The following is a 26,558-nucleotide window of genomic DNA, read 5'->3' as shown; positions in this document are numbered from 1 at the left end:
TTTAACTTATACTCTGCTACATCTCGGCGGCAAATATTGTACTTTTACTCCACTAAAATTATTTGTAAACTTTAGTTACTAGTTACTTTGAAGATTTTGATTATTATTACAACATGCATTAACCACCTCAGCCCTATGCATAGTTAGGCTATTTGAAAATATAACGCATCGCTTTGCGACACGTTGTGAGCTTGTAGATTGGATATTTTTACTGTACACATTTGGAAACTTGTGAAAGGGGACATTCTGCAAAATGAGTACATTTCAACGTGAATACTTTTGTACTTTTACTCAAGTATATTTTGAATACCAGACTTTTACTTGTAACAGAGTATCTCTACATTGCAGAATTGATACTTTTAGTTAACTCATTCAGTGCCAAACTTATTTCTGGCTTTATCACCCCTGTGCCAAGGCCAAAAATACATTGTAAAAAAAAAGTGCTTAGGAGCCGAGATACAGCCTTTTTCAGTAAGAAGTTAAACAAGAAGTGAATGGAGCAGCAAATCTTCAAATCATGATATCTCGGGTTCTGTACATTTTTTTTTTTTAAAAAAAGAAAAAAGAAAATGTTATGACGTCGGCGACGTCATTGGAACTCTGGGCTTATGAAAAACGTGACGTCGGCAACGTCATTGGCACTGAATGAGTTAACTCTTTCAGTGCCAATGAAATAAAAAAATTATTGCGAACTGTGCCAGCAATTTTTTTTGTTTTTTCAAAGTAAAAAAAAAGTGCTTAGGAAGCGAGATACAGCCTTTTTCAGTTATAGGTTAAACAAAGAGTGGATGGAGCTGCAAATCTTCAGATAATGATATATTGGGTTCTGAACATTTTTCCCCCCCCCAAAAAAAAAAGCGATGGTTCTCAACGCTGGGGTCCAGGGACCCCCAGGGGTCCTTCAGGGAGTACCAGGGGGTCCCCCAGCTAAATGATCAATAGTTAGGAGCCAAATGGGCCCTTACAAGTCTGTAACTTCAGTGAACAATTGGAACCAAATGGACCCGTAATTGCGCACTATCAAAGTTATGAGGTTGCGTGGTCTTAATGCACGCCAAACTGGGGGTCCTTGAAATTTAAAAGTTTCAGAACGGATGGAGCAACTTGATTGATTTAATATGTTATTAACAAGAATAACATAAAAAAGGCCCAGGGGCTTGTTTCCATTGTGGTCCACTGTACTCAATTCATCAGTAAGACATACAATACAATACATCCAATATGATACGATACATGTTGGTAAAAGCTCAGTAGCAGCACAAGTTATATTTACAGAAAAAGGAGGGGAGGGGCAGAGGATGCTACTACTAAGTGGTTCTACTGGGCCCAATTGTATTTGTTGAGGTCAGCCATTCTTTTAGGCTAGTTTTGAGTTTGGGAAGGGAGTCGAGATCTTTAATCCATTCAATCCGGGAACGCATCTGTGTCATTTTAGATTTGAGCTATAACCATTATTTTATACTTTGGCTATTTAAAAAAGAAAAAAAAACATTTGTGCAAATCTTTGAATGCATACATTTTTTTTAAACAACATGTATAACTCAAATCTTTGCTTCTGGAGCTCCCTGGAACAAAATGTTTTACAAATGTTCGCTTAAAAAAATATATATATTCAAAGATTTGCACAAATGTTCACGATTTTTCAAAAAATAGCAGATCTACAAGCTCATAGAGCTTGTATATTTGCTAAAATGTCTTTGGCTATATTTTTTTTTAAGCCAAAGACATCTTAAAATGACACAGATGCGTTCACGGATTGAATGGGTTAATGGGTTTTGGTAGGGAAGATGAGCTCCCTCTGGTGTGGTGCCCATGGGCAACACTCACTGAGGGTTCACTGATAAAGTTATGAGAGGAACACTTCTACAAGATGGAGTTACACTGGGGGGTTTGTGGGGATTGTGCACTATTGTCCTCGAGTTTTTGGGCCACAGATCACTGCTCATAAATAAAACAGCGTGACTTGCTGGCGTGTTTACTTTCGTTTTTTAGTACGGCCATGCAAGGACGCTCACTCTGTCGCTAATAAATACACTTTCGGGTTTGATCGCAGATGCCAACGAAGATGAAAAGCCAATTCAGAACGGCAGGCTGTCTCTCTGCAGCCAAAAACTGTCCCAAGAATTGATCTGGGAGACCCCAGGCACCGAACACACGCACGCACGCACGCACGCACACACACACGCACGCACGCACGCACCCTGTGGTCAGTGTTGCGAGAGAAACAAGCAACCAGGTCTATGAAAACAAGCCCAAAAGAGGTGACTATCAAGATCAGTTTAACCACTTTAAACCTATATACATCGGCTATTTGAAAATAGCTGATCTACAAGCTCAAATGCATAACAATGTGAAGCTTGTAGTTCTGCTACTTACAACATAAATCACGCGTTGTGAGCTTGTAGATCTGCTATTGTCAGCAAAAATCTTGGAGGAAAAGAAAGTGAAATGTTTTTTTTTACATTTTAACACAAATATGGTATTAGTCCCTGGCACTAAACATTTTCCATGGAAAAATTCATATTAAGTTAGGTAGGAAGCCCAAAAGCAACCCGCGACAACCAATATTTACAAGCCACCTTACAGAAAAACAAGCCCAAAGTCGCTTACAATAAGCAGATATGGCAACATTGCCTGTGGTGTGTACAGGCCAGGGTACCCATCAGAATGCATGGAACAAGCATAGCCCTGACCCCTACAACACATAATATGTGCAAGATATCTTATCTTCATCTCATGGCAAGATAATCCATGTATGTCCTTCACACACACACACACGCACACGCACACGCACACACACAGTATGGTGTGTGTCCAAGTGCAGAGTGCATGAATGTGTCTTATCAGTCACCATGAGTCTGTCCTCTCTCTGCATGCTGATGCCACAGTGTGTCAGTGTTAAAACAAACAAACAGACATCATCTACATCTAGCTCATCTACAATCTGTGCACTTGCTACTCTAACCCTCTAGTATTCTGTCTGTAATTACTGACAACAAACGTCTATTGTACATTAAGCTTAATCGCCCCATGTGAGCTCCCATCAACACAATTTCTGTCTTAGGGGCTCGTGTCCACAAATAACGCCTTTGGAGCTGAGGAGCACTTTGGATATCAAGTCCACAGCGCTCGCACAAAGGGATTTATTGAGACCCGCAACGAGACATCTGCGTTATTACTGTAGCACAAGTAGCTTTGCTGAAACATTGTAAACATGGACGTCTCATATGGTTGTGATAACGATTCAACAATCAGGAGGATACAATTATCGTTGATCCTTTCCAAAACAGTTTCCAGCTTGAATCGCCCAGGGCGCAGCGCCCAAAAAAAAACGCAGGGTGTCGGGAGCACTTAACCCATTCAATCCGGAAACGCATCTGTGTCATTTTACATTTCTTTTGCTATTCAAAAATAGCAGTCGGTGCCGTGCTATGAGCTTGTAGATCTGCTATTTTTGAAAAAAAAATCGTGAAAATGTGTGCAAATCTTTAAATATATATATACATTTTGAACTCAAATATAACTAAAAAACATATGTTTTTTGTCAAAAAATCTGTTAGGATTTAGAATCCCCAGAAGCAAAGATAAGTTAATAATGTTCGCTTAAAACAAATATATTCATAGAAAATAAATTGCAATAAATTGCAGATCTACAAGCTCATATCTGCTATTTTTTAATAGCCAAAGAAATCAAAAAATGACACACATGCGTTCCCGGTCTTAAATGGTTAAGCCATATGCTCGGCACTAGGAAGAGGAACGCACCAGTGCATATTTAACATAGGAATGAATGCATAGCAGGCTGGCGCTGCCAACTCAAAAGGTGTTCTCTGTGGACACGGCCCCTTATGTGTACCTACTGTAAGCTAGTGTAGTGAGATGTTTTCCCTTTCAATGCCAATTTAATTATTCTTCACTTCTCCACCAACCAACCGGTTTACCACTTTCTTTTTCTTTTCTTTTTTTGAAGTGTAAAACACATGGTATTATTAGAGCAGATGTTTATTAAGGGTAACAGTTATGCTTTGTGCTATTCAGGTCATTTCTACTGCAGTGAATCCAAGGCATTTTAATAGAGAACATCCCTCCATCTGTGAAAAGGCGACACGTGCGTAGGTTTAATAAATGAGCTTAATAGTTCTACATAAGACACTCAAACACACATCTCAAGTCATTTTGTGTTTGAGTCTAATTCCATTTCATGTTCCATCGGATTAATGCAGTTAGAATAATTGTTTCGATGTTGTGTTGTTACGTGACGAATTAAAACCAAGATGACAAATAAATGAAAGGGATGTGAATTTCAGTTTGTTGACAGTGTCGGCATTAATCAGCTTAAAAACTGAGCATTTCTGAGAGTAATTGTGTACGTTGTGATTATGGGTGGGTGGGGGGGGGGACCTTTGTTAATCCTGTGGGGGGGAATTCAGTTTCAGCTTTGCCAAACTGATGGCTCCTCAGATGGTCATGATGAGCACTCGAAGGAAAGCAGTTAGGGTTAAGAAAAAAGTGCAGTAGTTCTCAAAGTGGGGTCCCGGCGACTCTCAGGGCTCCTTGAGGGGGTTCCATGCGGGCCCTTACAGGTCTGTAACTCTCACAGTGTATAAATGGAATCAAATGGACCCTTATGGGTCCATTTGATTCCATTTGTACACTGTCAGAGTTATGGGCGTCCTTGAAATTAAAAAGTTTGTGTGTCCCTACCCGCCAGACATGTTGCGAAGGACCACCAGGGCGTCGGGGAAGCCGTCCAGGTTGTAGTCCCCCAGATGGAGGCCCAGGGGCTGGCTGGCATCCCCTGGAGCAAAGCCCCAGAGGGTGTCCCTCCTCTGGAAGTCTGTCAGCACTGGAACCCACTGGAACACAGATAGGTAGAAGATAGATATTAGTATTGCGTATTATAGGCAGACAATCTCCGAATGATACAGTATAATAGAGTCTGGAACTACAGCTCCTGAGCGCCGAGAAAAGACACTGTCATCTGTTCGTCATTTCTGTTCACGGAAATACATTTTTAAATATCTTTAAAATCTATTTTTGAATTCCCGTTTCTGTCTGCAGCACGCTATATATGCGTCGGCTCATTAAGATTTACAGTACGACAAATGTACGCGACTGCAAAGACAAAAACGGTAGCATGGAGGAGGCGGGACATCAGCTTTACTCCTGGATGGTTTACAAAGCTTTGCACAGACTGTATGACGGAAACATCTGAACACTGTGGGAGGCAACAGTCTGGCTCCAGAGACTAGATAGATATAGACCTTTTATTGACCCTGAGGCAAGTTCAGTTGTCATAGAAACACCGCAGTATGGATGAAACAAAGTAGAAGAACAAGTAGAGAGTGAGCGTTAGGATAAAACGCTAATTAAAATAGGATAACAATTTAAAAATCATATAAAAGATGACAACATCACACCAGGTCATCTGTGCCTGGGCAGGTCAGGTACTGTATGCGTAATGTGCAAGAAGATGAAAAGAAGAGACATAGTGTGAGACGTATTGTGTGCATTCTGTCACCAAATAAGAATGATATATAAATAGACTGTGTGTGTGTGTGTGTGTGTGTGTGTGTGTGTGTGTGTGTGTGTGTGTGTGTGTGTGTGTGTGTGTGTGTGTGTGTGTGTATACTGTATATATTATCTCAGTATGTGAGTTAATCCAACGCTGCATTATTACTTATACCTCCGAGAAAAGCACGTCTCTCTCTCTCTTCTCCTACGTGCCAGTGCTTTTTTTTTGCTGCTCAATTCACCTGTGACCTCACAAACAACATGAATTATTACTGTGTGAAGAAAAGTGTAGAAATCCATTCTACCTGCCCACTCATCTGTCTATCGCTACTAAAAGAGTATTATCAACTGACCAGCGCTATGCTTTCCTGCATAGCTGATTATCTCTGCTTCCATTAGTTTATACGATGATTGTGTAGGGTGTATACATCTGTATACTTTCATATTTATTATTATTATTGTTCTGCACCAGGCAGGATGATTGTAGGATGTATAAGACTGTTTCCATTTATTATAAAAAAAATGTTGAGGGTATCTTATTGTGATGTTACTCTTCTGTACCTACTGTACTTACTATGCCTGAATCTGTAACTTTTACTGCTTTGCTGTCTCTGGCACCTGAATTTCAACTTGTTGTGTTTTTTTCCGTAAATGAATACCCAACTTGATCATCCTGCAGCGTCACAAAAAATATCTACAAGCTCAAAAAGCAGCTCGAAAAGCGTCTCGAAAAGCGTCTCGAAAAGCGGCGCAAAGCACCACATTTGAGCATGTTGATCTGCTACTTTTGCCATTTTTGAATTTAAATCCTTAAAAGTAACAGTTTTGGATATATATGGTTTCCACCCGACAGAGACAAATTTGTTTTTGTTTTACATTAACAGTTTAACACATTCGTTTGACAGACTTACTAAAAAGTGCCCTCAGCATATTCTATTTAGTTAAATATATATTTAGGGTTTTTACCTCTCTTTTCTCATAGTTTTAGTTTCTTACTAAACATTCTAGAATTGAAAGTGAAATGGACATTATTCCTAAAATTACCAAGGGAGCAGCAATTTATCATCTCAGAAAAGCCTTTGCGGTACAGTAGGCAGCCAAATCCAGTTTACAGCTAAAGTGTTTTTTTGAGTATTACTTTCAGATAAGGAGTGAAAAAAGGCATTATTTTGCAGAAAATAGCACTAAATTGGCAAGCGGAGCGCCTCCTAACCTGAGCAGGCTTTGTTTGTCTCTAGAATGAATAAAGGAGGACAGAGGCTGACAAGGAAAATGCCACCGTAGAATACAGATCAGCTTCACATTAAAGTCCAGATTCAATGAAAAAATATGAACCACTCAAGACTTAGTAAACTGGACCTGAGTTGGCTCTGTACTTGGACCGTTTTTTCCCGTCTACACCAAATGATGTTTTTGGCTAATGTTCCCCCCAGTGGTTAACTACTTGGAACCTAGCGTCCATATTTTGGGAATACAATTATAGTAAAGATTTCAATCTAAATGAATGAATGAATAATTAATGTAAAAAAAAACGTACAAGCTAATAACGCATCGTGAAAATCACATTATTTATATTATAATTATATTCTATATTCGCTGATCTATGTTAGTCTATTATTAGGTCCTCTCCTTTTTTCCCTCTACACCAAATCTCTTTATGGAAAATAGATGATCTATAAGCTCACAACGAGTCATATTTTGGCATGTTGCAAGCTTGTAGACCAGCTATTTTCACCCCGAGAAAAGAAATGCTAGGGTTCATGTGGTTAAACTAAGCCTGACTAGAGGCCATCGGATTATGTCATAAACTATTGTGAGTAGAGTTGTTATGGTTCTAATAATAGCAGACTTCACAGCAGCGCAGTCCCTAAACTGCTCCTTTGTCTAAGACAAAACTAAATCATTTTGTCTCAATCCCTCAAACTGTTTGTACTGTATGTAATAAATAAATAAATGATAATGAGGTTCAAAATTAAGTGAAACGTGCTCTAGCTTTGCTTGTTAGCCTGCAGTTATCCCCTTTAAATCTAGGACACTCAACTCATCAAAACAAACAAGGAATTGCACGCTCATCTCATCCTGACAAGTCAGAGTGCTTCACTAAATGAGGCCCTAGGGGGGGCAGAGCCCTGTGATTCCACCAGTTTGGAGTTAAATAGTCTAAACAGTCTAAAGACTAAAATAACTACAAGCAAACTATGTGGAGATAAACAGCACACCAGAGAGTGCTTTTTTAAAACGTCACCATGCTGTTTGATACCGTTACTGCTGCTACACTTAACTATTCTTTGAGACACACAAATAGGTATTTCGAGGCGTGGCAAAATCTTCCATTCCTTCACCGGGTGAAACAACACAGCTTTCACCATTGGAATTGCATTACGGAACGAACACATTGTTACATTTTGTGGGTTTATTTCGTCATAGCACAACATATGGTGAAGTATTGTAGTGCAGGTAATTGCAACAACCACCAATCTTGTGACGAATGAAAACAGGACCTAGATACAGTATTCTAAACTTTTCGCGATTCTGGCAATAAACATATTCTCTGAGACACACATCCGAGTTTTTGTCGAGTCACGTTGATCCCCTTCTCCTATTCGCTCATACTAGAACATGACGTCTGTGTAGGCAGAATAATGTATGCATTTAGCAGACGCTCCTTTTATTTTTTGATAAATGCACTAAATAATATTACTATCTGGTCATCTGGTGTGTCCCAACCATGACATGGTGTGCAATTCTATTAGCATAATAGAACCTAAGCAACTTTGAAAAAAAAATTGTCAACTCACTACGACTGTGCTGTGGAATGAAAAAAACATATACTGTACTGTATAAAAATATATTTGAAAAAAAAAAATGTCAACTCCGTCAGACTCCGTCAGTCATTTATGCCATTTTATGTAGATGACATAAAAAAAGAAAAAACTGGGAGGTTGGCCCATTACATGGTTTAATAGTCACTTTGATCTTTTAAAATATATTTTCCCGGCATAATTGAAAAAAAATCAAGAATAAAGGTTTTGTTCCAATTCTCAAGAATGGGTGATATTACATTCTTAACATCGTGGTCAAGAAAAAAAGTAACAAAAACATGAGAACAAAAGGACCAAGATAATGTCTGCATGGTCGTCACTCATATTTAGGTCAGTCGCTAGCCTGAATCGAGCAGAAGGTGGCGAGGAAGGGGTACATGGAGAGTGAAGTGCTAAGGGTTGAGGTGGTTGCCTTGTAGTGTAGGCTAACATCAGCGTTTTGTACTCGGTGCGGGCAGCACCTGGGAGTCAAAGGAGGTGATCCAACGCGGTATCGTTACTCATACATCCGAGAAAAGCACGTCTGTCGATTGTCCTACGTGCCAGTGCTCAATTCTTTATAATTATAAGAAAATAGCATCAACATGCAGTTTAATCACTGTAACCTTGGCTATTTGAAAATAGCCGATCTATAAGCTCACGGGTCACAATGCGACACATTGAGGGCTTGTAGATCTGCAATGTTCAGAACATCTTGAAAAAATTAGATTTTTCAGCACAGCACAAATCTTGTTTGGGGGGTCTCTAGCACTACATATTTTCAGATGGGGGGCCTTACAAATTTGGGGGTCCTTGAGAAGGTTTGAAAACCACTGGTGTAGCGCTATGCTCTGGTACACTTTAGACCCTCTCTGCTTTCATTAGAATGGTTAGCAGGATAATTTAGCCACTGGGCTCCTGTGAGTAAAGATACCATACCTGGAGACGCAGAGAGAGAAACGGAGAGAGAGACATGGGGGGGTGGAGGAAACCTATTGCTGAGCAGAAGAGACAATTCTCCAGGTGATGGCAGGCCGGAGGCCACATGCACCCTCATAGAATATGTACATACTGAAATACACACGAGTACATTCCACATCCATACTGACCACATGGTGCATCTGCATCGACCGGAACTGTGCTCTCATGCGCGCAAATGTGCACGCGCACACATACACGTCACTCCAGCCTTCTCTTCAGGGCTTTCCTTTTACTGTGTGTGTGTGTGTGTGTGTGTGTCATGTCGGTCCAGATGTGTAGAGTTTAAACCATTCATGAATGCTAAGCAGTGCAGACAGGTGCAGGGCTGGAATCAAAGCCTGAGCAGCAAATACTAATAGCTTCTAATAAGACACAGACACACACACACACACACACACACACACACACACACACACACACACACACACACACACACACACACACACACACACACACACACACACACACACACACACACACACACAATGTATTATACACTGGATGAGTTTGGAATCAACCAAAAAAGTGAATAGCATCACTATTCTGGGTGGCAAACATTCGCCAAAATGTGCCGATCAGGCTCCAACGCTTTGCAAGGTGTTGCACACAGGACTGCCCATTATTCCCACGTCCCAATAGTCAAATAAGGTTAGTGTGAGGTTAGCTATAATGTGCGCCTTCAAACCAATTGTACTCCCCGTCAGACTAATGGCACAGTAAGGCACCCCCACACACACAAAGTCATAAAACTGGTGTGTAAGTACCTTAACTCTAAACCTAACCTCTCACCCTAAACGTAAAAGTAAGTGACTTTGCAGGATTTTCATCGCCTTTTTACCGACATGAGCATTATTTATTTCTGTAGGCGCAGGCTGGGTAATGGTGTGTCACCTCATTGGCTCTGTGCCTTCCAACGGGTGCTGCCTGGGACCTGGCGTTCCCATGGGGCCTAGCAGGTGGGAGCGTTCCATCTCTGATCTCTAATAAGGACATGATGTGGTGGGGGAGCCTCATGAGGGACAGGGACACAGCTAGAACCCATGATCCTAAGAAGGGGCGACAATATTCATGGGCAACGCCTCATACAAATGCTCACTGTTTTGATTATTTCTTTCATGAAAAAAGAAAGTTCCCTGGGTTTAATCACATGATAATCCTATCCAATCCTATTAAAATTGTCTAGCCTTGGTCCAAGACATGGGCCATCTTACACCTTCATTACATGTCACATGTGAGATGGGAAATGGTCAAAACTTGATTATCTAGCAGGTCAGACTTGAGTTGAATGCCAGTTGAATTAAGTCTACTGTCACATTATTATGCTAATAGTGAAAACAGAGGGAATCTACAAGCTCACAACGCTCACGCTCACACGCACACGCACACACACACAGCTTGTAGATTGGCTACTTTTCAATATGAAAACACACTTGTGCCTTAAGATTTTGACTCCCATTACAAATCGTTTGAGAACCACTGCAGTAGACTATATAACCGTTATGGAAGCCGTCCAAAAAAAGAAACAGTTGACTATTGCCTCCATCATTTACTGAAATGACTCTGCCAAACACTGAGTCAGCTATTGATAAAGGAACAGATCTCTCTCTCTGCCAGTTGATAGAATAATGGACCCAGAACAGGTGAGATGTATGTTTTTTGGAGCCTATATGTAGATCTGCTATTTTTGGTGAAGAGATTTGTTGTAGATGGAAAAGAAGTGGTCCAAGTACAGAGCCAACTCAGGTCCAGTGTATGATGGACAATTTCACAATAAAAACAAATCTCTGCGATATGATTATTGTGAGTGATCTTTATCACGGTGAACGATAACGATTTTGGCTAATGTTCCCCCACAGAATATGGATGCTGGGGGTGCAAGTGGCTAACAAAAGTATTTTGATTATCGTGATAATATTGTTAATCATAATTATTTTGGTGAAAATAAAAACACAAATCGCTAATGTTCATATATCGTACCATCCCTAAGTTGAGGTGAGCAGTTTCGAGAGGCTGTGCATCTCAGGACTGGAGCTGGTTTGTACTACGACAGGCTTCATTTGCATAAATTACTAATGTAGGTTAGTGTGCTGTGTGTGTGCGCGAGTGCGTGCGTGCGTGCGTGCATGTGTGTGTGTGGTCTGAGCTCAATGCAACTGCATGGGTTCCAAAAATAACGTGAAGCACTCTGAAGCTGTTGTATGATTCTAATGTCTGGGCTGTTATTTCCGAACACAACATTAATACAACATGTTGCTGTCGGGCAGAAACCTCTTTCCCCCCCCCTCGTAAATTAATGCCCCACTTCATCATACAAGAGTGTTGCACAAAAGTAGCGAAAAACGCGTCGCATCTGCAATTTTCACTATTAAAAAAATAAGATATATTTTTTAAGTAATAATAAAAAAGGAATGCTATTGTCATACTAGGTTTCCACCTGGCAGCGATGAACAACAATATGGTATACACACACTGTGTTACCATGTCATTATGTTTTTGTATGATTCTCTGTCTCTCTCTCTATCTCACTCTCTCTCTCTCTCTGTGCACATCTGTGAACACCCACTCAGTCCTGAAATAGAATATACAGTATATATGACGACTCAGCAGGGAGATAGAGAGAGAGAGAGAGAGAGAGAGAGAGAGAGAGAGAGAGAGAGAGAGAGAGAGAGAGAGAGAGAGAGAGACACACACACACACACACACAGTGAAATACACCAATCTGATTAATGTTACACACATCTCCCTGTCAGTACACAAAGCCCCCACCAAACGTCAAATATTTTGAAACCCCACTATATCATGAACCGGTGTGTAATACGCATATTCATCTTAAGGCGCGCAGAGACCACCCCTCAGTCTCAACAGTAACAACGAGTCGACAGGCCCCACACTCCCCCTCACTTTATCTTTCTTTATAAGCCCATGTGGCCAATTTAGCCTGACCAAACAACACACCATTAAGCAGGTACACACTTCACCTTCATTCTGTATGTAGGCCACAAAATATACAGTCCTACAGAAAGAAAAACAACCCTCCACACTACAGACCACCTTAAGTACATCTAGCATTTGTGCAACATGATCACATTTGAGATAACATATCGTCTCTGCCGGGTGTCCAAAACCGGTTACTTTTATTTTTTTTATACTTTGAGTCAAAACATGTTAAGACAATACCTCATTAAGTAAAGAAAATGTGCAAATGAAAACCCTTCACCTATACATAGAAAGGGGATAAACTAAAATAAACTAAATTAATTTCATTCATGTATCCGTATACATATCATATCCTCTATGAGGGAACATAAACAAATAATAATATATACTTAATACAAAAAAATAACAAAAAGAAAGGGGGGGGGTAGGCTTTGTTGTGTCATATTGGTAATAGGTCTTCCATTTTATTTTGTTTCTGAATACTTGGGGGTTTAAACAATTTTATTTTAAAATGTGTTTTATTGATTTTTTTTAATAAATAAAATCTTCCAAAATATTATCCTTCTAGCGGTTCATTAATGTTAAATAATCAAGCTACATTTATTTGAAAGAACAAAACTTACTTTTCAGGATTCAAATTCAAAAGTAGCAAAGGTAGCAGATCTACAAGCTCAAAACGCATCACTTCGCGCCACGTTTCGAGCTTGTGGATCTGCTACTTTTGGCGCTTTTGTGCGACGCTGTAGTATGATCAAGTAGGGCGTTCATTTACGAATAAACACAAAAAGTTAAAATATGGAGAGAAGAGGTTTCTGCCCCGACAGCAACGATATGTATTAAAGTATGAAGTAGGTTAACTAAATGTCGAGCTACAGTTGAGTCCACCCACAGCGGTAAAAGTCTTTTTTTTGCCAGGGCCCCACGTAGAACTCATGACCATGGGTCATAAACCCACTGACCATTTGTGGCCAGTCGGTTTAGCCAGAGCCAGGAATTAAACCTGTGACCTTCTGTTTCCCAGACGGCCTCTCTACCCATTCAATCCGGGAACGCATCTGTCATTTTAAGATTTCTTTGGCTATACAAGCTCATAGTGCGGCACTGAGTGCCCCGCTATGAGCTTGTAGATCTGCTAATTTTGAAAAATCGTGAACATTTGTGCAAATCTTTGAAAATATATATATATTTTAAAGCGATTTTTTTTACTCAAATCTTTGCTTCTGTGGAGTCCCTGGAACAACATATTTTGAGATGGGGGTCTGCGACCAAATACATATCATTTTGGGGGTCCTTGACATGAAAAAGTTTGAGAACCACTGATTATAGCAACATAAGTTTTTTCAAAAAACTGTTAGGATTTAGAAGACATTTGTAGAATCCCCAGAGGCAAAGATTTGAGTTACAAATGTTCGCTTCAAATATACTGTATATTCAAAGATTTGCACACATTTTCACGATTACAAAAAAAAATGCGAATGAGCTTGTAGATCTGCTATTTTTGAATAGCCAAAGTATAAGATAATAGTTAAAGTGGTTAAAATCTCAAATGACACGGATGCTTTCCCCGGTCTTAATGGGTTAAGGCCTTGTTATGTCCTGCACCATGCCCCTGTTTCACTAGGAAATACATTACAATACAGAAATTAAATACTTCTTTAAAACGTTGACATGCATGAAGTAATACAGTCATGATTTCTGTGTGGCAATTGAAATTAAGCCTGGATAAGCCCAGGTTCCAACCGGGGACTTTCTGACTGACAGGTAGACACTCTACCTACTGAGCTACTGCAAACCCAGAATTTAGAATGCGAGAAAGAAGCCCATGCACAGCTGTTTGTTTATTTATTTATCTTTTTTTTTAAAAGCCAGGCCCTCTACAATATTAATTGGCTCATGGAGGCTTCATTTGTTAACATACAAACTTCTCTTCAACTGGGATTTTAGATAATGGTCCAAAGATTGTGTGTAGAACGTTTCACACAGATTGTTCAACAATCTCAGGAGACGTACAGATTAAAGTATTTGTCAAATTACTCAAAATGGTGGAAAATCTAAGGGCGGAGATTACTGGTGACAGATGTGTTCCTCATGAGTAGTGGCACAAGTAATGAAGTTTCATGGCTGTAGGTCAAACGGTTCATGAGCTACGCCTGTTCAAAGTTAGCATTTTTCAATTGAGTGCTATAGCGCCACCCTTTGGCCAATGGTTGTGAGTTTCATTTATCTGTAGTTTTTCATGACCCTCACCATACTGCAGTTTTGTAAAAACAAATACTGTGCATATAGTGAGATAGCGGCGGAGTAATGATAATAAAACTATACAAACGGGTGCCTATGCACTGCATGCTTGGCCCCATAAATATTTGATTGGGGGGGGGGATTTGCCCAATATAAGGCTGTCAGGGCTAATGTGGTTGGGGATGGGGGAGAGAGAGAGAGAGAGAGAGAGAGAGAGAGAGAGAGAGAGATGAAGCCATTGGCATCGTGTCAGCTTTCCTCCAGAAATGTAAGTACATCTGACATCCTCTCAGATGCTGACGTGGTGTGAAGTTTAAAAAAACGATTAGCATCGATCCAATCAATATCTGTTACATTTGTATACAATTTGGATATTCCACACAACGCCTAAAGGACGTAAACGTTAATGCCAACAACGGTTTTGGTGAGCAGCAGAGGCTGCTGTGATTGGAGTGTATCTCCACGTCTCATCTCACTTGATTCACATGCAGGAGGATCATTTGGTCAATGGACCCTTATCTGTGAAACTGGCCTCTATTCAGCTGTGTCCCAAATGCCCTCTGTCTGTCCGTCTGTCCATCTGTCTGTCTGTCTGTCTGTCTGTCTGTCTCTCTCTCTCTCTCTGGGTGGACATAGAGAGGGGTCTTTGCCTTATCAACAGCTCAGCCCCGAGGCATTCAATGTACTGGCTTGATGATTCCTCCCTAATGCTGATTAGAGGAGGAGGAGAGAGCACCATGCACCCAGAATACCAACAAGATCCACCGCCTGCTGTTAGTGGACTGACACACGCATACATAAACACATTTGAACAGAATCGTATATGGAGACCTCCTATGTCCAAAACTGATACTTTTAAGGAGATGGAGAAAAAGATTACCTGTGTCAAAAGCTCTCGTTAATACTTTTCATTGGTTCAATATTTATGAAACCACACATAACCCCTCTCGCATAAACAAAAAGAAAGATGATCTACGAGCTCACAACGTGGCAATGTTTTGTTACTTTTATGTGGCATTGTAGTACAAAGTTTATGAAAAAATAAAACATAAAAAGTTGAAAAGGGGAGATATGAGGTTTCTGCCTGACAGCAACGATATACACACACATCTCACAAGCAGGAGACGGACGGACAGACAGACAGACAGACAGACAGACAGACAGACAGACAGACAGACAGACAGAGAAAAAGAGAGAGAGAGAGAGAGAGACAGACAGACAGAAGCAGGTGTCATAGGAGTAGAGATTCAAACATAAAAAGTCTTAGCCATCAGCCACCAGGGGACCTTGATTACCCAATCAACCTGCAGAGCATGGAAATAGATCCCCTCACACACATACACCCACCCAACACACACACACACAATCAAGCAAGAGTCGAGCAGTGCGATCCAATCAGTTCTACAACCAATTAATTAAAACATGTCTGCTAAGTAACTCCGTAATCAGACATTCTACTCATTATTATGTTCCCTGATAGATATTGCCATATTATCATCATATACTGTAGCATATCGTCTGTGTCGGGTGGAAACCTCATACTGTATGTCCAAAACTGATACTTTTCGGGATTCAAATTCAAAGACAGCAAAAGTAGCAGATCTACAAGTTTGAAACACGTCTTCTTTGTGGATCTGCTACTTTTGATGCTTTTGTGTGACGCACAGTAGTATGATCACGTAGGGCATTAATTTACGAAAAGTTTGAAAATGGAGATAAGAGGTTTCTGCCCAACAGCAACCATATAGGTTCATGATGGAAGCCTGGATGGAATCAAATGAATAAAAGGACGTAGAGACACTTTCTTCCATTCCTTTAAATGTATATTGTGACAGTGAAATGGTGATGCATCCAACGCATTGGGATGGTGCAGTTATCACATTAACTGTGACAGTGAACAGGCTGGTACTTAACCGTGATGTTTTGTGTCATCGGGCATACATTCTTCTGGTTCACATAATGCCGTGAAACGGTGCACTTGACATCATCATCGGGCATACACTTACAATGGGACTTAAAGTAGCAGTTCACCCCAAAAATTACTTATTTTCTATGATCTCTATGATTTCTATCATCAAATTATTGGCTCAAGAATGCGACAAAAACTAAATACTCTCCATGAATTAAAGGTTTCATGGGGTGTGTAATTGATAGAAAATAAGTACTTTTTTGGGTAAACTACATTTACGTTAAAATAGTTTCCCTTCAACTCAACCCTGGGATGGTGCAGTGCTCAGATTCACTGCTTGAGCCTCAAACATGTTTTCCAGGTTTCATCTGTTGACCTTTCATCGATCTGTAGATCAAAAAATATATACATACTGTATATCTAAACCGAGGTGATTTTTAAAGCTTCTCATTTTGTCTACTACCTGATGGAGAAGCTGCTTCAACCAATCAAGATCATTGATCTTTGTGTGCTCTGCTGGGCGGTGAGCCATTCTGACATTTAATCGCTAAATATAGTGCAGCCGTTGGAACGATGTCAAGTGTGTGGGTGTACACAGTATATGTCAATGCTGACATTCACAGGTTCAAATGTCAACATATTAACATACTGTACACACAGAAAAATAATGGTTCTATATGGTTCCACAAAGAACCATCAACTACTAAAGAACCATTTGATCTAGTGAATGGTTCTTCATGTTCCTCATCTAGTTCTAAAGAACCTTTTTTTGGGTCAAAGTTCTTTGAGGAACCTTTGAACTCTTAAACCATGTCTTAATAGACCCCTTAACAGACGACGTCACACTGGTTGCAAGCGTCATACTGCTTGCAAATGAAACCAATTCTATCAGGTCTCGCTAGGACGCGCCTCACTAGCCAACACACAAGAGGGGGTTGGGGTGCACTGAAACCAGCGCACCCCAAAACAACAGGTTGAGAATTGATTGCATGAAACAATCACCTGTGCATCCAGTCTCAATGTTGGTAAACAAATAATTGGTCTATAGGCAGACATACATCGAAAATAGCAGATCTACACGGTGTGACAAATTGTGAGTTTATAGATGTGTTCGAAAAACACATCTCTGGAACCAAAAATGGTTTTTCTATGGCATCACTCTGAAGAACCAGTTTTGGTTCCAGTTGGCACCTTTATTTTTTTATGTGTACGGTAGGAGAGTGTGAGAGAGAGAGTGTGTTTGGTTGGTTGGTTGGTTGGTTGGTTGGCTGCAGAACTTATTAAAGGAAATTGAGGCCACGTTTAGATGACGACGCTCTCTAGTGAAAACGTCAAAGTGTCGTTGCGTTCTCACTTTTTATTTTGCATTTAGACGGTGACGCACCACTGATTGAAAGCGCTGTAGGGTGCGCAGCTGATCTGTGGTTGCCATGTCCGCTTATTATAAGCGACTTTGGCCTTGTTTTTCCTGTAAAGTTGCTTGTAAATATTGGTTGTTGTTGCATGTTGCGGGTTTTTGGGCTTGTTTTTAAAGTGTAGTTACTTTTTTCACAAACACACACACACACACTTGTATTACTACGACGTCAACATTTCAGAATGGCAATTTTATCCATAACCCTGAAGCCAAAAATAGCAGAGCAACAAGCTCACAATGCTCACATTGCAAACTTGTTGATCTGCCATTTTCGGTGCAATCTACCTAAGTATAAATCAGGCATAACTCCAACCCAAACCCCTAAATGTCTAACCCTAACCCAATGTCTACCCTGAATATTTTCGTAATAGGCTCTATGCACAGCAGCCATATTGGAAAGAAATTCCTTATTTCCTTCACAGGTCTTACGAATTACACTAATTAAGGCTCCTTTTTTTAACCATAAAACAGCCATTTCTCTTGTGAGGACCAGGAAAATAGACATTTGGCCCTCACAAGTATACACACACACACACACACACACACACACACACACACACACACACACACACACACACACACACACACACACACACACACACACACACACACACACACACACACACACACACACACACACACACACACACACACACACACACACACACACACACACACACACACACAGCCCCGGGCTGCACAGCACCTATTGATTTGACTTGGCGGCCGAGGCTGTGGTTCATTAGGCCAAGAAATTAAAATGTGTGTGGGGGCGGGGCGTGTTAAACCAAACCATGACCTACAGTACAAGCAGCGTTGCCAGATTTTGCGAGTGAAACAAGCAGACAGGTCCACAAAAACAAAACCACAAAAGAAACGACTAGGTCGCATGATCACACATACAGGGGGTTTTCTCAGCAAAATGACTTAAACCAGTAAGACCTGAGGCTGATTCTTCAAATGCCTTCTAATTTAAATCAGTAGTTCTCACACTTTCTAGATTTTTCAAAAATGTAAAAAAATAGCAGATGTACAAGCTCGCAGTGTGGCACGAGGTGACGTGCTGTGAAATAATAGTAGATCTGCAAGTTGTAGTTCTATTAAAAAAAAATCTTTAAAAAATATATATATTGTATGCGGGTACCTGGCACAAAATATTCCTCTGCAGTCCTCTGCAAAATACATAATTTGGGGGTACTGTTTGAGGACCACTGGTTTAAACAACGTTAGGAAGGAAGCCCAAATAAGCAAATACACTTTAGAAATAAGCCCCAAAAAAAATGCAACCGGCACATACAAATATTTTAAGTGACTAAACAGGGAAAAAAAGCCCCAAAACAAGTCGCATCACAACGTGTTGATGTGACGTGTCGCAAGTGTGTAGATGAGCTAGTAGATCATACGCTATGACAAAAATGTTCAAAGTTTTTCAAAATCTTCAGGATGACATGCTTGAAAAATAGGAATGCCATATATTACATTTCTCCCTATAAAAGTCAGACATATCTATCACACACACATATGTAACCAACTGCAACGAGATGGTCTTTGGTACATACGTACTGTACGTATGTATATACAGTATGCATGTGTGCGTACACCGTACGTGAGTGCATTATGCATGCTGTGTGTATGTATGTCTATGTACAGTATGCATGTACATATGTGCACATGTATGTACAGTATGCATGTATGTAATATGTATGCGCATGTGTGTTTATGCATTGTATATGCATGTGTGTATGTGTGTGTGTGTGTGTGTGTGTGTGTGTGTGTGTGTGTGTGTGTGTGTGTGTGTGTGTGTGTGTGTGTGTGTGTGTGTGTGTGTGTGTGTGTGTGTGTGTACACGTGCGCACACATGGTGTACATGTCTCCCCCGGCTCTGCAGTCACAGCTAAAGCAGCTACTAGAGATGACTGATGTCTTTGTTAAGAGAGAGAGACTCCCTGCTGGGAGCCGGGAGTTCTCTCAGGACGGACAGACAGACAGACAGACAGACAGACAGACAAGACAGACAGAGGGTCCTCTGGGACACACACTGTTCTCACAGAGAGACAGACAGTCTAGCGCACACAAAGCACATCATTCCTGGATGGAACCTCATTAGGTTTCACAGCACAGGACACAAACTGTACTGCCAACAGGGAGAGAACCCAGTCAGGGGATTCTTCTGCAGTTTGGAGCAAGTTACATTTCGTTGCTGTCGGGTGGAAACCTTGTATATCCAAAAACCTATTTTTTTGTATTTTAAAAACGTTTTAAAATAGTGAAAATAGCAGATCTACAGCGATGCGTAGATGTGCTTTTTTGACTACGTTTCTGTGACACTTGTATGATTGTACTAGGTCTGCTCTTTTTCCCCCTCTGCACCAAAAGTCTTCACCGAAAACGGCCGCCCTTTAGTAACTCAGAGGACACCCTAGGGTTCCCAGACCCCCCTGTTGAAGACCCCATATAGGGTTTAAGTGCTTAACCCATTAAGACCGGGAAAGCAACCACCTTTTTTATTAGAAAAATCGTTAACATTTTTGCAAATCTTTGAACTTTTTAACTCAAATCTTTGCTTCTGGGGATTCTACAAATGTATGTATGTGTGTTTGGTTTTTTAAAACTTATGTTGCTATAATATCAGTGGTTTTCAAACTCTTTTCATGTCAAGGACCCCCAAAATTATATGTATTTTTTTCGACGGACCCCCCCCCCATTTCAAAATATTTTGTTCCAGGGACCCCCAGAAACAATTAAATTTTAGTAAAAAATGTATATATATATATTCAAAGATTTGCACACATTTTCACGATGTGAATATGTTTTTCAAAAATAGCTGATTCAAATATATCTGCTATTTTTGAACAGCCAACTAAATCTAAAGTGACACAGATGCGTTCCCGGATTGGATGGGTTAATGCGAGTCACGGACAAGATGATCAGAGAGAGAAGGATGAGGCTGGCTGGGCACTGCATCAGGCACCCGGAACTGGTGGCAAGCAAAACTGACACTGTGTGAGACCCCAAGGCACAGCTAGGAGGGGAGAGAGACGCACCACTTACGCATGGACACACTGCAACGCGACAGCGGAGCTAACAAACACTGCAGAGTTCAAGACCCTGATGTCAGACAGGAGGGTGACTGTGGAGGGCAGCGATTCAGGAGTTGGTGTCGGCGAGACCACACTCTCGCATCGCAAGTGGTTAACACATTGATTGCCAAGATATTAAACATAGTTTTCTATCCCCGTGCCGGCGTATAATTACCTCAATCCGATGATATTTGAAACGCCGTGGAACCGACATTGTGTAAAAAAAACACACGGAAAAAGTTTCCTGTGAGTAGACGGAAGGATCTGTGTATCCATGGGAACGACAAGTTTCCAACCGCAATCCGCCATTTTGGAGCTTTGGTCTGCTGAAAACGGGTGGTTTTCAATGGAAAAAAAAGAAACTGAGTTACAGCCGTTTTTCTGAAAATCCCATCATTGGGGCGGATGGAAGTGACGTTTTTTGGAATGATGTCACATCCACATTTTTCTTCTCTGAGAGACGATCGATCATTCCAAAGCTGTGTTAGGTCGCCCCTTGTGGAATTTTCCCCAAAAAATGTAAAAACGAGTTAACTCGATCTAGGCAATCAAGCGATGGATTCTAAAAACGAGTTAACTCGATCTAGGCAATCAATGTGTTAATGCACCAATTCGAGGGTGTCACTTTATATTGTTTTGTATGTACATTACAATGACGGTAAAAGTACTTTCTATTCCATTCTACACACTGTAGAAGAGTTGTGTAGAGTGTGTGTGTGTGTGTGTGTGTGTGTGTGTGTGTGTGTGTGTGTGTGTGTGTGTGTGTGTGTGTGTGTGTGTGTGTGTGTGTGTGTGTGTACTAGGCCTGAATTTGCTGTTTGATGATCCCAGCAGTTCCATGCCACAAACAGATGGGTACATTAAAGCCCAGGGTACAGTTTAGCATGAAAAGCTAAAGCCAAAGTTTAGCAAGATACTCGATAAAGTGTGGAGCTAAGCACAGATGAGGAAATACCATGCTCCACTAAAAGCTACCGTTTGAGTCACATTAAGGGACCATGTCCACAGAAAGCGTCTTTCTAGTTGGCAGTGCCAGTCTGCCATGCATTTCTATGGTAAAGACACGCTGGTGCGCTCCTCTTCCCAGCGCCCGAGCATAGCGCTTCAGCGATCCCAACGCCAGGCATTTTTAGCACAGTGCCCTGGGAGCTTCAAGCTGGATCCTCCAGGCTGTGTCTGACAACCCGGTAATTTATGACCCGACGTTAAATCGTTCTCACAACCATGATACGTCCATGTTCACTTTTTTTCAGCTAAGTTATTTGTGCCAATAACATAGATCAGGACATTCGAGCACAACAAAAAGGTTTCCGTTTGAGGGTTGCTGTGTTAATAAACTATGCATGTGAGCGCTATGGACATGATATCCAAAGCTCATAGAACGCCTATTGAGACCACAGCGCCTTAGAGATACAGGAATCCTACGTGGGTGCATAATGATATCCAAATGGAATCAGGTGCTCTTTGCAGGGTTAAATCATAAGTCGTACGACTTGAAGTTCCTGTCCTTCGTAGAAACATTGTATCGAATACTACCTGTATACTACCTCAGGCTGTCAATCACCATCTCATCACAATAGATCAATAGAAAAGGAGTGTACACCATATTGACCACATAGACATTGACCGTGCTATTATTGTCATCAGAGAATGATGGGTAGCCTGAGGCCACTATATAATGACACATATGTTACCTGTCATATTCAGTAGAGCCTGATGAAGGCTTGTTGAGCCGAGACGGATTAGTTACCAGTGCATTCTTTTTCATCTTCGCCAGCTATGCTACAATAAAGGCTTTTATATTTTTTGGATCTTTTTGAAGTCCATCTGAAGTGCTCCATACAGCATTTCTACAAAGGAAAGGAACTTGGGACTCATATGGCTACCGTATGTTTAATATCTATCTATCTATACTACATAATGTACGGAATCTCTGTCTTTAAGTCTGTCTGTCTGTCACACAGAATTTGATCCTGGCGTAACTCGGACAGCGTCCGACCGTTCAGCATCAAACTTGGCCTGTGTGTCTCATGACCCCGAGGTCTGCTGAGCCGAATGGCAATTTGGACGGACCATCGGTTTCTGATAACCGAACAACCACATATTTCTGTATCTGTTGGCCCGCGGGTCTGAGAATGAGACCCTCCCGTGTTTTCCTGATTGGCCAACCCAAACCGTCGGATTGGCAGAGCGTCACGTCACGTTTCTGCCACTTAGCCAATGTAAGTCCCTGATTGGCCCAACCTACCTGTCGGCTTAACTGATTGGCCGGCCGCGCTTCGCATAACGTTTGTGCCGCATAGCAGTATAAAAGGAACGACTTGCATCGTTCCCGACATGCATGACCCCAGTAATAATATACATGTAGCAGGTAATGGGGAAGATTTGAGACAATAATAAACATCATCTTGTTGGTACTGTAGAACGTGGCACATAATATGTGCACATACCTCTGTCTGTTGTCCCTGCTTGGCCAAGTAGATGGCACTGTGCTGGCACAGGTCATCAATACATACTGGCAGGAGATGATCCTGAAAGCCATCACCATCTGACAGAGAGAGAGAGAGAGAGAGAGGGAGAGGGAGAGAGAGAGAGAGAGGGAGAGAGAGAATGCAGACATACAGTGTTGATATGCAGAGTGGAGGTCCATTGGCATTCATAGAACAAAATGACACCAATAAGAATGCAAAGCATTCCGTATGACACACACACACACACACACACACACACACACACACACACACACACACACACACACACACACACACACAGTGTGAAAGACAGTAGCCACCTTTACATACAGTAGAGATTCCACAATAGTGGCCTGGCATATTATATAAATTGGTATATTGGTATATTCTGGGCTATCCTGTTTTATACCCCAGGGTGCAAACTGGATCAGCCTAGATTATACCCTGGGGTATAAACCAGAGTAGCCCACTTTAACCCCGGGTGTATTTTGGGCAGTTACACCGGCTTTACCTTTCCACACAGAACCAGACAGACACCATAAGGCTGTAGAACGTGTGTGCTGTGAACTTGTGAGAAGGTTATCCTCATGCAAGTTAACTTGGTGAGGACGTTCTTCAAAAGGACACAGGTCTGTCTCCTTGGGCCTGCCTAAACCTTGCCTACTTCTAAAAGACATTCCCCAAAATGTACAAAAGTAACTATAGATTCCCAATAGAGAAATTTGGTGTCTTCCCGAGACCCCAAAAAATGTTACCAATTAAACCCTATAAAATAAATAGCAGCTCTCACATCGCGAGATTCGTGACACGTTGTGAGCTTGTAGATCTGCTATTTAACGTATTTTTTTCGTGATTATTTATCATTTATCATTTTTTTGTAGGAAAGGTAAACAAAACAGTAAATATTTATTTGTGACCCATAAAAACGAGTATGTGACCCCAAATGGGTCGCAAACCCAACGTTTGGGAAGCACTGCACTTAAAGCTTTATCATAACACTGGAACTATCAAGGAGTTCAAGTATTTATCTGTTTATACATTTATTGGTTGCTTGCTTGCTTGCAATTGTGGACAGTAGCCAGGTCAGATAATACAATTTGATCCACTTGGGCAATCACATGGTTGACTGAAGCTGCACCAAAGACTATACAGGATAATAACAGCTCTGAAAATCTAGTTTGATGTCATGGGGACTTTAAATCAGGGCTTTGACGGATGTCACTATCCGCTGTCAAACAGGGAAGTCAAAGTGAAGATGAGTCATTTAGTCATTCCTAATGAATACCATGCTTTATTAACGACTCGTGTTAAGTGCACCAGTTTAAACAGGTGTACAGTTTCAACACAATACATCTGGCATATAATGTATCAAATGAAAAGAGGCCCATGAAGGTTTTTAATTCGATAAACAACCCTTTGTGTCTCTGATTTATAGCATCGTTTTGCAGAATGCATATTCAATTATGCAAATCAGTTATCTGAAATCCATAACTCGAGGCTCTGGGGAACAGATCATTTGCATTTGCACTGACAAACTTTTTAAAAAGCAACACATGGACATCATGCAGATTAATTAATAGATGGTTATTTTCATTCTTCTATTTAGATGTAGTCCATCCAATCCAATCCAATCCACTTTATTTATAGAGCGCATTTAAAAACAACAGTGTTGAACCAAAGTGCTGTACACTCAGTAAAATACTAAAATAAACAAGAGAACTCACACAATGAACAAGACAACGATTGACACAATGCCTGGGGAAGCAGCAGCTTCTCAATCTGAATTTTCAAACGCCAAGGAGAACAAGTGAGTTTTCAAACGTGATTTAAACACAGGCAGGGTTTGAGACATTGAAATTGATCTCCCTGTGTTTTCAACTTTGTTGCTGGGACCTTAACTCTTTCATTGCCACAATTATTTCAGACTGTGTCGTCCCAGTGCCAGGAAAAAGGTGCATTTTTCCTCCGTTTGTTTTTTAACATTGAAGTGAAGGGAGCAGCAATTTTTTGGATAGCGTTATCTCCTAGTTCCTTTGAGATAAACAAAAAAAAACAAGACCAAAAAATATATAAATACTTTTTTTTTTTTTTTTATTAATAAAAAAAACATTTTTTTTAAATAATTTCGTCATTTCCGTCCGTGGCCATGAGAGCCATAGAGCCATCGGACGGGAATTCCCGTTTTTGGCAATAAAAGAGTTAAGGAGTGACTGGTCAGTAGACCTCAAGACCCTTGTACCATTATTGGGAGGTAGAAGTTCGGATATGTATAATGGTGCCAGCCCATTTAAAGACTTAAAGACAAACATTAAAGTCTTAAACTGAATCCTGTAACGAACAGGGAGCCAGTGTAGGGAGGCAAGAATAGGGGAGATGTGATCATATTTCCGTGCCCCTGTTAAGAGGCGAGCGGCCGCGTTTTGGACTAACTGTAGTCGTGACAAGCAGGCTTGGCTAATGCCAACATAAAGTGCATTACAGTAGTCGAGTCCATTAGGGTTCTCTTGGCATTAGCTAAGGGGAGGATTCCCTGCAGTAGGCTAGTGGGGGTAGGCTTGGTCTGGTGGGGGTATGGTTAGCTGCAGTAGGTCTAAAGGGGATATGGGGAGCTGCAGTAGGTGTAGTGGGGTAGGGATAGCTGCAGTAGGTCTAGTGGGGTAGAGGTAAGTGCAGTAGGTGTAGTGGGGTAGGGGGAGCTGCAGTAGGTGTAGTGGGGTAGGGGTAGCTGCAGTAGGTGTAGTGGGGTAGGGGTAAGTGCAGTAGGTGTAGTGGGGTAGGGGTAGCTGCAGTAGGTGTAGTGGGGTAGGGGTAGCTTCAGTAGGTGTAGTGGGGTAGGGGTAGCTGCAGTAGGTGTAGTGGGGTAGGGGTAGCTGCAGTAGGTGTAGTGGGGTAGGGGTAGCTGCAGTAGGTGTAGTGGGGTAGGAGTAGCTGCAGTAGGTGTAGTGGGTGTAGCTGCAGTAGGTGTAGTGGGGTAGGGGTAAGTGCAGTAGGTGTAGTGGGGTAGGGGTAGCTGCAGTAGGTGTAGTGGGGTAGGGGTAGCTGCAGTAGGTGTAGTGGGGTAGGGGTAGCTGCAGTAGGTGTAGTGGGGTAGGGGTAGCTGCAGTAGGTGTAGTGGGGTAGGGGTAGCTGCAGTAGGTGTAGTGGGGTAGGAGTAGCTGCAGTAGGTGTAGTGGGTGTAGCTGCAGTAGGTGTAGTGGGGTAGGGGTAGCT

The 26,558-nt window shown here is 41.3% G+C and overlaps 1 protein-coding gene across 1 annotated transcript in view; it reads right to left on the bottom strand.

Annotated features, from left to right (window-relative positions):
• Positions 1-26,558, bottom strand: part of itfg1 (integrin alpha FG-GAP repeat containing 1) — a 200,028-nt gene that overhangs the window by 104,738 nt on the left and 68,732 nt on the right. Inside the window, exons 9-10 of the mRNA XM_080439008.1 lie at positions 23,328-23,425; positions 4,705-4,856 (exon numbers count right to left, since the gene is read on the bottom strand). Of these exons, the coding sequence (XP_080295134.1) occupies positions 4,705-4,856; positions 23,328-23,425 (250 nt within the window). The remainder of the gene's footprint in view (positions 1-4,704; positions 4,857-23,327; positions 23,426-26,558) is intronic.

Source organism: Gymnoscopelus braueri (genome assembly GCF_963280865.1).
Source record: "Gymnoscopelus braueri genome assembly, chromosome: 1".
In the NCBI taxonomy this organism is placed as follows: domain Eukaryota; kingdom Metazoa; phylum Chordata; class Actinopteri; order Myctophiformes; family Myctophidae; genus Gymnoscopelus; species Gymnoscopelus braueri.
Note: the sequence above shows the minus strand (reverse complement) of the source record. Positions and strands in the feature narration are given on the sequence as shown.